General features: G+C 38.9%; 4 protein-coding genes across 5 annotated transcripts in view; 2 read left to right on the top strand and 2 right to left on the bottom strand.

Annotated features, from left to right (window-relative positions):
• mrtfbb (myocardin related transcription factor Bb) overlaps window positions 1-2,733 on the top strand; it is an 11,434-nt gene extending 8,701 nt beyond the window's left edge. The window contains exons 9-13 of the mRNA XM_008416252.2: window positions 9-764; window positions 1,323-1,430; window positions 1,872-1,967; window positions 2,050-2,110; window positions 2,204-2,733. Of these exons, the coding sequence (XP_008414474.1) occupies window positions 9-764; window positions 1,323-1,430; window positions 1,872-1,967; window positions 2,050-2,110; window positions 2,204-2,610 (1,428 nt within the window). The 3' untranslated portion in view covers window positions 2,611-2,733. The remainder of the gene's footprint in view (window positions 1-8; window positions 765-1,322; window positions 1,431-1,871; window positions 1,968-2,049; window positions 2,111-2,203) is intronic.
• Window positions 2,734-3,829: 1,096 nt separating this feature from the next.
• LOC103468700 (lipopolysaccharide-induced tumor necrosis factor-alpha factor homolog) lies at window positions 3,830-7,590 on the bottom strand. Of its 2 annotated transcripts, none has more exons than XM_008415942.2 (6): window positions 7,502-7,590; window positions 5,636-5,785; window positions 5,409-5,540; window positions 5,255-5,323; window positions 4,913-5,060; window positions 3,830-4,764 (listed from the first exon to the last, which is right to left on the bottom strand). In XM_008415942.2, exons 2-6 carry the CDS (start codon window positions 5,775-5,777, stop codon window positions 4,656-4,658), a joined length of 600 nt encoding a protein of 199 aa, XP_008414164.1. In that variant the 5' UTR covers window positions 5,778-5,785; window positions 7,502-7,590; the 3' UTR covers window positions 3,830-4,655. The 2 variants fall into 2 exon arrangements, with proteins under 2 accessions (XP_008414164.1, XP_017161750.1); XM_017306261.1 differs by having other exon boundaries at window positions 5,409-5,537.
• A 100-nt stretch (window positions 7,591-7,690) lies between these two features.
• On the bottom strand, window positions 7,691-9,703 carry snrnp25 (small nuclear ribonucleoprotein 25). Its single transcript, XM_008415943.2, has 5 exons — window positions 9,363-9,703; window positions 8,441-8,531; window positions 8,223-8,327; window positions 8,069-8,144; window positions 7,691-7,965 (listed from the first exon to the last, which is right to left on the bottom strand). The coding sequence occupies exons 1-5, from the start codon at window positions 9,570-9,572 to the stop codon at window positions 7,908-7,910; spliced, it is 540 nt and encodes a 179-aa protein (XP_008414165.1). The 5' UTR covers window positions 9,573-9,703; the 3' UTR covers window positions 7,691-7,907.
• A 201-nt stretch (window positions 9,704-9,904) lies between these two features.
• On the top strand, window positions 9,905-11,884 carry polr3k (polymerase (RNA) III (DNA directed) polypeptide K). Its single transcript, XM_008415947.2, has 3 exons — window positions 9,905-10,122; window positions 10,228-10,315; window positions 11,661-11,884. Exons 1-3 carry the CDS (start codon window positions 10,012-10,014, stop codon window positions 11,786-11,788), a joined length of 327 nt encoding a protein of 108 aa, XP_008414169.1. The 5' UTR covers window positions 9,905-10,011; the 3' UTR covers window positions 11,789-11,884.
• Window positions 11,885-11,889: the final 5 nt, after the last annotated feature.

Genomic DNA, 11,889 nt, shown 5'->3' with positions numbered 1-11,889 from the left:
CCATGGAGTCAGGAGCCTCTGCAGCAAACTCACAGGCTGAAAACGTTCATTTGACACCACCCGTTTCCCTCATAGCTTCCAAAGTTTCCAAATTGGGAATTGAAGATAGTAATATGAAAGACATTCATGCAAAGTCGGTTTCAGAGAGTTTGTCTAATGCTGCCCTTTGCACAAGCCCCTYAAAAGGACCTSCGTATGAAGAGGGCCCCGCARACGCAACGTTCACCGAGAAGGACTCTGAAAAAGACAAACGGCTGCACGAGAAGGAGCGTCAGATAGAGGAGCTAATGAGGAAGCTGGAGCAGGAGCAGAAGCTAGTCGAGGAGCTAAAGATGCAGCTGGAGGTGGAGAAAAGAAGCCAGCAGAGTGACTCTCCACCTCATCCCAACTCGCTGCTGCTGATCCAGATAAAAGAGGAAAACAGGAATCTGTCAAACTGCTCTTTGTCCTGCAKCTCACCTGGTCAGCATGGGCAGATCAAACAGGARGAACCTTCAGATCACGGCCACGTAACCAGCCCGAATMAGTTCGCCATCGGTCAGCGGACCAACACAAACGGTGAAAACCCGCAGCCTGCCCAGGTCCTCCTGCCCACATCCTCTCCTGGCTCAGCAGTCACMGTCGAGCTCCCTGCCAAAGGCGTTAAATTACACACCACTGTTAAGAGCACAGCTCCAGGCCGCATCCCGGCCTCTGGACACGAGCCACAGAAACCGGCAGAACTGCAACAGCAAWGCCTCACGCAAACCCCGCATCTGGCAAAGGTAAATGTACGAACACTCTGCTGGGTTCAGTYTGTCTTGTTCGTTCTTCCTTGGTCTCCTCAGTCTTTGTCATCACACTCTGCAGTGCCTTKTGGTTTTGAGACATGTTCCAGCTGGTGCCAACAATTCACACGTTAGGCTGCATAAATATAGAGGCATGTTTTCAGTTGTGCTGCCAGTTAAACCACAGGTCAAGTTACCAGTCATTTGTGTGCTGCAGTGGAAAAATGCAGCTTCCCTGTGCTTACAGCTGCAATCAGCTTTAACAGAGCACTGTAATCATTTTGGCTACAAGAATCAAATGAGTTGGAAAATATGAGACCATCATGTCGGTGTAGATTGAACTCAGCAGTTTCACAAGTAAAGTGAAAAAATGTTTTAGGTGAAAAACGTTCTAGAAAGACAGTCCAAATCTTTTTTTTTTTTTTAAGCTTTTTTCCACCTAAGCTAAAGGCTACTATTGTTTGTTTCTGCCACATAGACAATAGTAACTTGTTCACAATTCACTTTTCAGACTGTTGATGTCGGTACATTAATGCTGTCTAATGTTTTCTGCAGACGTGGGGAATGGATGGCGAGGGGCAAAACGTACTCGGTGCGTTCCTGGTGTCTGGATGCGATGATCCTCCCTCTCAGCAAGCTCCCCCAGAAGCACTCATAGGAAAGGTGAAATATATTTCGAGTCTTTGTGGTGTTTCCTAATGCAGGTCATTGTTTTACAGGTGTTTATGGATTTATTTGTGTAACTTTACTAGCACTTAATGTGGGGTTTTGGTATTCAACATTTTGCTAACTGCTATGGGCAGGAATATCTKATTAGCAGATTATAATTCTCSAAATCTATTTCTGTGTTGTCATKGTTTTTAAGAGATTTAGRAAAAAATAAAATAAAATACTTAGTCTGGTCAAATCTTTTGCTTAAWAGTTCAGATTTAGATTAATTTAACCCAAATCATGGTATTTAGATGTGCTTTTCCTTCAATGGTGCAGAAGGAAAGACATACCCGGGTTCCTTTTTGCATCACAATCCAGTTCAATAGTTATTTGTGCCTTATTTTATCTACTGTTCCTGTTAAATAGCTGCTTTATCTGCTGTTATTTTTGCAGCAAACAACCTTCACAAACCAGGCATCAAAGACTAAAGACCCACCTCGCTATGAGGATGCAGTAAAACAGACACGCAGCATATTAACAGCTGCTCAGGTGCGAATCAAATGCAAGTTCATCACTTAAAACTGCTATTAAAAAATCCTTCCTACATTAAATAACTCTTATTTCTTTAAAGGGTCCCACTGCAGCGAGCCAGGAGATGGACGACCTGTTCGACGTGTTGATTGAAAGTGGAGGTGAGCGACGCTTTTAGCTACGTTTTGGACTAGTTTAGCTTGGAAGATAAGCGAGGATTTCCTCTCACTGGTGTCGTTCTCTTGTTTTTTCAGAGATCTCCCCTCTCATCAGACAGGATCCTCCCAGCCTGGAAAAGCCTCTCCCTGTGACAGCTAGCGTTACCACCCTTCCCATCAACACGGTTCTGACCCGTCCTCCACCTTTGGTGCAGGTGGCCCAGCTGCCTGGAGCGACGGGAAACAACCTGGAAGCCCTTCTGGGGGACACGGAGGCTCAAAGACGGAAGCTGATGGAGGAGTTGAGCTCACCTTTGGTTGAGATGGAGATGAACTTCAGTGAAAACCTGCCACCTACTGGTGGGAACCTGCAAAGCACTTCTGTGGACAGCATGGATTGGCTCGATCTCACCCTTTCTGTGCCTTCGGAGGGGATTAACCCTTTGGACATGTCAGTGCCTGACTTCCTGGACTCTCATGAACTGAACTTGAGCTGGGATTGAGTGATTTCTAAAGGCAGTATGTGGACTTCATAATTTTAAATACARAAGTTAATGAACTTTAAAAGCTAGAACTTTTTTTGTGGGGGAAAAAAAAAAAAAATTAAAATGGTACTGACGCTTTAAGGATTTCCATCTCAAGTCACACGGCTGATTTTTCTATATTTTTCACAACTTCTCTTTGTTCTGCAGCCTCAGTAAAGAATGTTGCAGTAAGAATTGTCTCAGCGCACATAGGAGTAAAGGAAAATACACAAAGCCTGGTTGCAGATGGACAAGCACTGCATTTAGCCGCCGTGYTGTTTACTCCACCCTGTCTTGGAATGATTATCACTATCAAAACAGATTGTAAACACATAAGCCGCATGACCATGGCTTCTATGCAAGCCGAGAGGCATAAATCTGATATTTAACCAAAGTAGTGAAAGTTTGATCGGCTTGCAGAGAGCCAGAAACCCAGAACAACATCAACTCAAGTGTTTATTACAAAATACTCTGCAAACATTTCTTCACCGACCCTGTAAGTYGGCACACATTAATACACTCCACAATTTAAAGAAGCAACCTCACACGAATCATATGTCGGGCAGCATTTAACATGATTTGCTGGTTTGAAATTGGCCAGACTGACTTTTAATCAGCTAGCTAACTTTATTTTATTTAGTTTTATTCTAAAACATTCAGTGGCATGTCATCAGAATAATGAGGCAGGCTTCTTCCATTAAAGTAGGAGTGGATTCCAGTAACATCTGCTGGTTACAGTGTGTGCTATTATAGGCAGCATTTGGTATGTGTGGATGTGTTGGATGAGGAAATGTTAGACATTCGTTTCTGTGGTATTTTAATTTGCTGTATATCGACTCTCAGACTTCTGTGGAAGATATCTGGAATGTCTGACAAAGAACCCTTTGATGCGAAAGAAAATCTCACGACATTTCTTTGTTTTAAGTCGGCTACTTTGTGTCAAATCTGTCACCTTCAAGAGAAAGAGGAGTTGGGARGTAGGTTACACGCCGGGATGAGGAATAAGATTTCACAAGACCGATGTAACTCGACACCAAAAACATTACAATCATTTTTATGTTGTATGATGTATTTATGTTTGGTTTTTTTTTTTGTAAATACAAAAATACCTTGGGATTTTCTGCCTTTGAGCAAAAAAAACAAAAAAAAAACACTAACTTTAAAGGTTTCAGTAATTAAATAGTCTGCTTAAGGTAAATCGGTTCTTATGTTTCTTTATTGAACAGCTCACTACATGCATATCCATTGCCAGACACATTTAAAGTCGCACCTGGCAAAGATGTATGAAAAGCTTGARCATATTTTCATTTCTTCTTACATGAGAAKTTATAGTTTTTAATTCTAGAAAAAACAAACTTTAATTTGAGTACATTTGTTCAGCGAATGAAACATTCCCATATCCACACTTGTTTTGTACTGCTGTCAGGACTTTGTACAACCCATAATAATATTCTATTATAGCGTTTCACAAGGTTAGAGAATACAGAAGAAAAAAAAGATTCCATATTATTTCCCGTTGCAAAGTCTCTCTCGTCATTCCGAGCCCTGGGTTCGTTCATCTTTTGGCCCATTTTCAGTTTCCTGCCAGAGTCCACTGGATTTCTATCTAAAATATTCTGATCTTTCAAAGACGAGATTCAAATCCTTCTGAAGAGGCGATAAAATGCCCACAGCTTCACAGTCTGCTTAAAGAACTACTTTAAGATTAGYAGAAGTTCTCAGGTAGTTTAAAATTGAAATGGTAAATTTCATACATTTTATAGATCTATTATAATACATATTTACATGCAATATACCCAGCTATACCTATTGAGATGTGTGCTTCATTAAATCCATTCAGCCAAGATTTCATTTTGTTAGTTCACAAACATAAACCCTTAGACGTGAATTCTTTTCAGCATGCCCTGCATAATAGAGGACAAACGCTTCAGCAGATCCTCKCAGCAGTTTTCTAAATCGCCAGCAGCTGCTGGTCCAGCGTTTTCTCGGCATGTGCTTCAGTTGCTCACCGGTTGCTTCTCCTCTCAGAGCTTTTTGATGGTTGTGATTTTCGACCGACACTTTGGACATCTGTGCGTTGTGGTCTTGAACCTGTCCATGCAGAAGGGAAGCAGGCAGCAACCGGCCGCGCAGCTGCAAAAGTGGGAGAGCAGAAACAAAACCAGCTCGATGACAACAAACCTGGAAGTGGCTGAGCAAACAGTAACAGGTACAACAAGGCGTAACTGTGTCCTTAGGCAAATATTTTACCGCCAAACCAAATGAGAGGGAGAGTCCATACCCTATCATAGCTGACATAATGCAAACAAGCCATGTCACGCTGCTGACGGAAGAGAAAGTCTCCGTGGTGACAAACTCCATGCACTCTGGGCACTGTGTCTTAGTTGGATGTGTAGGAAGATTTTCAACATCCAGAATCACGACAGGGGCTGAAAGAAGTGTGTACACAGTCAAATCTCTTTCCTTTACTGTTTACAAAGAACTAAATTCATAGTAAAATTGTAGTCTGGCCTCTAAAAATCCAATCTGCACATAGATCATATGAGGTGCAGTGGCTGCACTTTTCATTTGTGTGCACGATGCCTTGTTTTGCAGTGCAGGTTTGTGTGGCTTGGTGGCTCACCGGGAGAAGAAGGAGGAGGTTCAACAAAGAAGACTTTATCAAGCTGCTGGTTGGACTCGCGCTTAATATCTGAAAAAAAAGAGAACTTCAGTGACAAGCCTGACAAACATGAAGAATTCACCGTCGGTCAAAAGAAGAAGTCATTTGTGCTCACCGTTTTTGATTTTCACATCTTTTGCATGAACTATATTGTCATAGTTCTTTTGCAGTTCAGCCTTCTTTATCCTGAGTTCTTTCAATTCATTGTCAATAGAATTGATCTTTTGTTGGGTAGCAGCTGAGTCTTCTGATAGGGGGAATAAATAAATAAATAAATATACAAAGATCGCATAACATCAATGACGTTTTATGATTTACTTGCTGGGAATCCATTAAYGTCACCTGCTTCTTCAAATTTAGCCCGATTCCTTAGCTCCTGGGATACCATCAAGATTTTCTTTCTGTGTTCAAGCTGTTGCTCCTTCAGTGAAATGTCTTTCAGTTTTTCCGATATCGTCTCGACCTCATTTTGGGAAGAGGTCATGGCGGCAGCTGAAAAGTTTGCAGAGCAATGCCATAGGTKTGCACAAAGATTTTACTATCATTTCGGCTTTCTTTGTTTTGCAAGTAAAATATATGAGTAAATCTATCCAAATAGAATAAAGCTATTCAGACCAACCTGTCCTTACATGAATAAGTGAAAGCTTCTTAACACYAACAGCTGGCAGAGCTGGGTGATATGGATTACAATAGAATCTTACTTTTTAACTTTTTCAAAGCAATCYAATTTTTWAATTTTAGTTGATTTKTTTCTYACTTTATTTTCTCAAAAAGAAATCATAATAATTAATTGAAATTCCAAAAACTTTATTTCAATCAACCCTTCTGGGAGTTTACCTGAATTCAACTAAATATGAGCTGTGAAACAACATAGTAGGGTTAGGGAAGACTGACACCTTTCTGAACTACAGAAATCCAAAGAGAAAAAAAATAAATACAAATTTTCCAACAAAAAAAAAAAAATTAAATCTTCATAAACGGAAAACTTGGTTAATCAATAAAATCAGTATTATCCCTCAGCCCTATCTGCTAGTGCCACATTTGGCARCAACAACTGCGATCAAACATTTGCAATAAGTCTGTTTTGCAACAGGACTTTTGTCCCACCCTTATTTGCAGATTTGTTTTAATTGAGCCAAGCTGGAAGGTCTTCAGGTGAAATAGGCCACAGAACTTTAATCAGATGTTTTTGTAGGCTTTGATTGGGCGGCTTAAAAATCTTTCTTCCAGCCATTTAGATGTAGACTTCCTGTTTTATTTGRTTATTAGGCATCATTCAAATTCAAGGTTGGTGTAGTTTTGGAGTAATATTAATAGCCAAGCCACTTCTGGGAAGAATCATCAGAGCTACATGTTTTCTCTCTATTTGTAGAAATAGTTTTGTAAAATTTACTAGTTCATAGACTAGGTTGGGACGGGATGCATTGATTTTGAGATCCTTTATCCTACTTCATTTACCAAGCCTGGTGGTAATCAGGACTGGAAGAGGCTCATTATGAAACTCAGCTTTCCAAATTACCAAATTATTCATAATCTAAAGTTGGACWGTTACATTTTCCACATAGGTCCTGGTTGATTCAGACAGCTTATTATTAGTGCAACCACCATTTTAAACTTTTTTTGTACTTATCCAGGTTAGCAAAATTGAATTGTCATAAAGTCAATTGTGATAGAAGAGCAACAACAGGAAATCTGTAAAAGTGTAAAACTATTTTAAAGCACTTTAGCTTCATTAGGTCTCAATTTTCCAAAAATACAACTGATRTCATAACATGTGTATGATGAATAGGTAACTCTGTTATGGTTTCTTTTTTTCACCCCTCACAGACTTGCTGTAATGCAGAGAATAAATCGCTTCACTTTTATTCCATCTGAATTATCCTAGAACAAGTTTTCACATGAAAACCTACATCCGCCCAAAATCCGTATGGAGTCCGTTTTGTTGTCTCCAACAATGAACAAAGTTTTTCACCAAATCAGCAAAAGCCACCAACAGTAAAATCATATCTAGAAGATTATACTTAAATTAGCTGGRCACATATAAATAAACAGGATCCTCAAAACTGAAAACAACGTCTATTAATTATATCTGCTTGCGTTTTGTCACCGTACATAAAAAGCAAAATTGTGAAAAAAACCCGTTCCACCACTTTAGATGTTGCATATTACAAATTAGTAAATAAAACTGTAGAAAAACTCTGACATTACCTTGTTTTTGCTGCCTCTGCTACGTCGTTCGCAGGTAAAATCCATATGAGCTGAACAAGAGAATGTTGTTCCCATCTTTCAGGAAATATTCAAATCATTTGGGCGGCGTTTATTCCTCTCATTTTTGCAAACTGCTGCAGCCTGGCTCAGATAGAAGCACAGGACACAGATATGTAGGCACAGACAAAGTGAAAATACTGAAAYATTTTAATATTCACAAAGCACTTCCACAAAAATCTTATTTATTGTAATTACATRTACATTACAACAGAGGCACATTTTAAAACCAACAGATACCAGACAAAGAAACATTTATACAAAAAAAAAGGATTAAAACAAAGTTTTAATTATTTTAAAGAAACAGGGACACTGCAGGAAATAGTGTTTATTCTCCAAACACGCTGCATCACTTCTTCCTGAGTCTCTTCATAAACGTCACTTCATCTCTGTTCCTGATCCCATAACTAAAGATAAACATTTCCAAAACAGAAAAAAAAAAATATTCAGACAGTTTTGATGTTAAGATTCAGACGCATTAAGCACTAAGGTGAAAGTATAAACACTCACTCTTTGAGCCTCATTGTGTCATCTTCAAGTTTCTCGCCTTGAAATATCAGATGGTAAGTTCTCCAAACATATCTCCTGAGAAATAAAAGAGGAACAGTTGCAGAGTTACGAACAGATCTKAATTCATTTTCTTGCGTTTGTGAATGCTCCTMCCAGCCGATATGTTTCACGCCGCCTTCTCGCTGCTGTTTCAACTCCATAAATCTGCAAATGGCCTTCTTCAGATCGAGGACTGTCGCATTCTGGACAACCACAATGGCTGTTTTCAACCAGACAGACAAATTATTGTCACTTATGTGCAGCAACAACAAAAGCAGAAGAAGTGAAGCGAAAAGCAAAACGCAGATCACCAAAAATTAAACAAACACTGACGCATTATTTCACCATCTGCTTTTAAAACCTTCACAGTCATCGCCTGGCCATATTCCAAGGCAATCTGGGAATTCACCTCTTCCAGGGTCACCTAAAAAGTACAGACAGTTTCTTCGATGAGCATTTAAAACCAAAATTTAAAGAGGTGTTTCTGACCTACGGGTTCAAAGATATGGTTTTAGGTCTAAGAAAATGTTCAATTGGTTGTTCTTCAACTGTGAGAATCAACTTGTCTTCTTCATTTTTTTGGACACAATTAGGAAAATACCACCACTGGGGTACTGTTGCCAAGCAGCTCCATGTCAGAATGTMATTGTGTGCAGCAATAACTAAACTAAAAGTAGTAAATTATATAAATATAATATGTAAAATGAGACTCATTTGACATCGTCAAWAAAAATAAACCTTTAAGAATATTTCAGTTTATAATTCTATTAATAAAGAAGTTAGAAGGCGTGTTTTTACACAGCGCTGTTCAGCTAAAAGATTGATGAAACGCAAGTGCCTCTCAAATCCTTTGAAAGGCAGTCTGACTCTTACATAAGCATCAATTTAAGGAATGAATGTAATCTATGCGAGATGCAAATTTGAATAACATGGAGTCCAAATGTGTTCTAACCAATTTAAATTCTTGCTGTCAAAAAATAACGTTCAAGAAGGTTCTGAATTTTTCTAAAAGCTTGTATAAAAAATAAGAAAAAAAATAAGAGCTGCATCTCAGGCTCGTTTTGCATGTGAATTGTTCATGTGTGAGACAGTACAATTAGAAAAATACATGACAKGTATGRCTGAYTTTGAAAGGCTTACATAAAAAGCCATCCTCTCTCTAAAAAGAATATATCGGAACTGCTTAATTTACAGAAGTTAAATCTAAAACAAACAACTACAACAAATTWAAAAAAAATTATAAATAACTACCAACCTGTATTGGCAAATCACAGAGTAAAGGGTCCTGCACAAGTCGAGCCAGTCCCTCCTCGAAGATATCCAGGATCTCTGAATGCGGGAGAGCATCTTCATCTTCCTCCTCTGTGTCAGCAGTTGGTTCCTCGTCTTTCTCCTTTTTCACCTCCTCATCCTGAAGAACAATCCCCCTCTCACCTCCAGTGCTTAGACTCTCCTCCACCTCCATTAAAAGCTACTAAAACAAGACAGCAAAMATGCGCAAGCCTAATTTTAACTGAACATAAAGGAAAACAATAAATTAAATATCATCTCACAAGAGCGAGTTGTCTTCTCTATATGTGGAACGCGCAAAATATATATCCGGTGGGATCAGGAGGCTCATCACACAAAGTTCCACTCAATAAATATAAAGTATATAAACAAAATAAAATTTGATTTTGCTATATTCATCTCCCTAAAAGTTACTGTAGGTCATAAAAGATTATACAGTTTCAGTGTAGTTTTTTTTTTCTTCTTTTAAACAGGACATCGCTTTCTTCTTCGTGTTTCCTATCGACTAGTTTTATTTGTTGCACTTCCGCTATGAAACGCAGCAGACCGGTTGCTCAAAAAAGTCTAAACTACTTAATTTCTCTTTAAATTGACTCATTTTGTGTCTTGTCAGCATGCTACTGTTTTGCCCCACCTGTGGGAATGTTTTAATCGTCGAAGAAGGACAACGATGTTTGAGATTCGCTTGTAACACTTGTCCATATGTACACAACATCACCAGAAAGGTAACATAAAACGTTCTAACCCGCGTTGTGTGGGAATTGGCTTTGCTGTTTCTTCTCGTTTTACGATATTCTACGACTTAAATGCCCCCTTTTGTACCTTCGCAGGTAAATAACAGAAAGTATCCCAAGCTAAAAGAGGTGGATGATGTCCTTGGTGGCGCTGCAGCGTGGGAGAACGTGGATTCAACCGCAGGTGACTAATGCCTCTCATTGTCTCAAACAAGTCTGTTCTTTATGTTGAAACTAAAATCACGTTCAAATATAGAAACGCCACGGACTATAGTGCAATATTTTATCTCCTTGACACGTTAGCAAAATGTGTAGCCTATATACAAAGTGAAAACAACGCAACTTAAGATTTTTTTTTTAGCTAAAATTTACTATTTGATTACTATAAACAACCACATTAAATCAGTGTTAGATTATTGTATTGTGTGAAATTAGTTTTGTCATTTTACATTCGGTTAGCTGCTTGTTTCATGTGAAATGATCAGAATGAATGAAAGCCATTTTACCAAAACAACAAATACTCAGATCCTTAAGGTACACTGCCTGCATGTTTTAGATGGTCCTCTGCTTTAACACACCTGATTTACATGACTGCAGTACAGGAAACGCATGTTAATCAKATGCGATGACACGTAAAAACACCTAAACCACGCAGAGCAGTGAACCTTGAGGAACAGGGTTGGGGAAACACTCTAACTAGTAGACAAGATGGCGTTTAGACAGTTCCGGGTGTTTCACACCCATCATGTTTACAGACCTGCTTTGACTCACACTTGTTCACTGAAGAGATGTTCCTTCAGTGCTGATCTACTTTTACACCCAGTGAAAGTCGAGCATTAAATTCTTACTTTAATGCTACAATCACAACTTGTCAGAACCAAAATGTATGCAAAGTTATGACTAATGTCAGCAGTGTGCTTGTTTCTGTACATTGTTTACAATGGCTGTACACATTTAACTACTATGACACAAAACTGCAATGTCTTTCACAGTTTGATAAAATCAGGTGAAATACAACATGACAGTTTAGACTGTGTGTACTGTTCATACTACACAAAATATTGAATCTGATATCCCCCCTGCCCCCCAATTACAAACTGCATTAAGTCAACAGCACACAAGAGCCCGTTGCCCTGGTGATCATCATTCAGCTCTGTCGGTAGTTGGGTGAATGAGAGGAGGATTGAGTGAGCGTTTTTAGCTTTATGCTTTCATTTGTGACGCTCAACAATGTGTCTCCTTGGTTCTCAGTTGAGTATCCAAATGCAGGCCTTATATGTTCACAACAAAGATTAGTTATCTTTTCTATGAATATGAAACTGGTGCTTTACATTAAAGATACAGTATGGAGCATTTTTGGGGAATGTTTAAATTTCATTTACATGGTTTTATAATCAAAACATTATATGCTTTTCTCTTATGTTGTGTATTTTAGAGTATCAGCCACACTGACTAAAGTGTGGAAATTAGGGAATATGTGATTAAAGTTTTATTCTAGGCTGATAATTTGCATCTGTGTTTCTGCGCAGAAACGTGTCCAAAGTGTGAGCATCCCCGGGCTTATTTCATGCAGATCCAGACCAGATCAGCAGACGAGCCGATGACGACTTTCTACAAATGCTGCAATGCACAGTGTGGACATAGATGGAGAGATTGACGGCTGTGTATTGCAGAAAGTTCAAATTATTTTCAGATTCCGCATTGTCTTTCAAAAAATTACCTTTCCCCAAAAATAAATGTAATTTATGCAACAGTCAC

This window comes from Poecilia reticulata, linkage group LG8 (assembly GCF_000633615.1).
Source record: "Poecilia reticulata strain Guanapo linkage group LG8, Guppy_female_1.0+MT, whole genome shotgun sequence".
Taxonomy (NCBI): domain Eukaryota; kingdom Metazoa; phylum Chordata; class Actinopteri; order Cyprinodontiformes; family Poeciliidae; genus Poecilia; species Poecilia reticulata.
This window is presented reverse-complemented; position numbering and strand designations above follow the sequence as displayed.

Excerpts from the sequence above, each read along its gene's own strand:
- snrnp25 (XM_008415943.2), bottom strand. The coding sequence starts at position 9,572 with ATGGAGGTGGAGGAGAGTCTAAGCACTGGAGGTGAGAGGGGGATTGTT. Across the intron at positions 8,328-8,440 it reads AGCAGATGGTGAAATAATGC|CCATTGTGGTTGTCCAGAAT; the intron begins GTCAGTGTTTGT and ends GGTTGAAAACAG. Across the intron at positions 7,966-8,068 it reads GACACAATGAGGCTCAAAGA|TTATGGGATCAGGAACAGAG; the intron begins GTGAGTGTTTAT and ends GTTTATCTTTAG.
- LOC103468700 (XM_008415942.2), bottom strand. The coding sequence starts at position 5,777 with ATGACCTCTTCCCAAAATGAGGTCGAGACGATATCGGAAAAACTGAAA. Across the intron at positions 5,324-5,408 it reads AGATGTGAAAATCAAAAACG|ATATTAAGCGCGAGTCCAAC; the intron begins GTGAGCACAAAT and ends CTTTTTTTTCAG. Across the intron at positions 5,061-5,254 it reads ACCTCCTCCTTCTTCTCCCG|CCCCTGTCGTGATTCTGGAT; the intron begins GTGAGCCACCAA and ends CACTTCTTTCAG.
- polr3k (XM_008415947.2), top strand. The coding sequence starts at position 10,012 with ATGCTACTGTTTTGCCCCACCTGTGGGAATGTTTTAATCGTCGAAGAA. Across the intron at positions 10,123-10,227 it reads TACACAACATCACCAGAAAG|GTAAATAACAGAAAGTATCC; the intron begins GTAACATAAAAC and ends GTACCTTCGCAG. Across the intron at positions 10,316-11,660 it reads GAACGTGGATTCAACCGCAG|AAACGTGTCCAAAGTGTGAG; the intron begins GTGACTAATGCC and ends GTTTCTGCGCAG.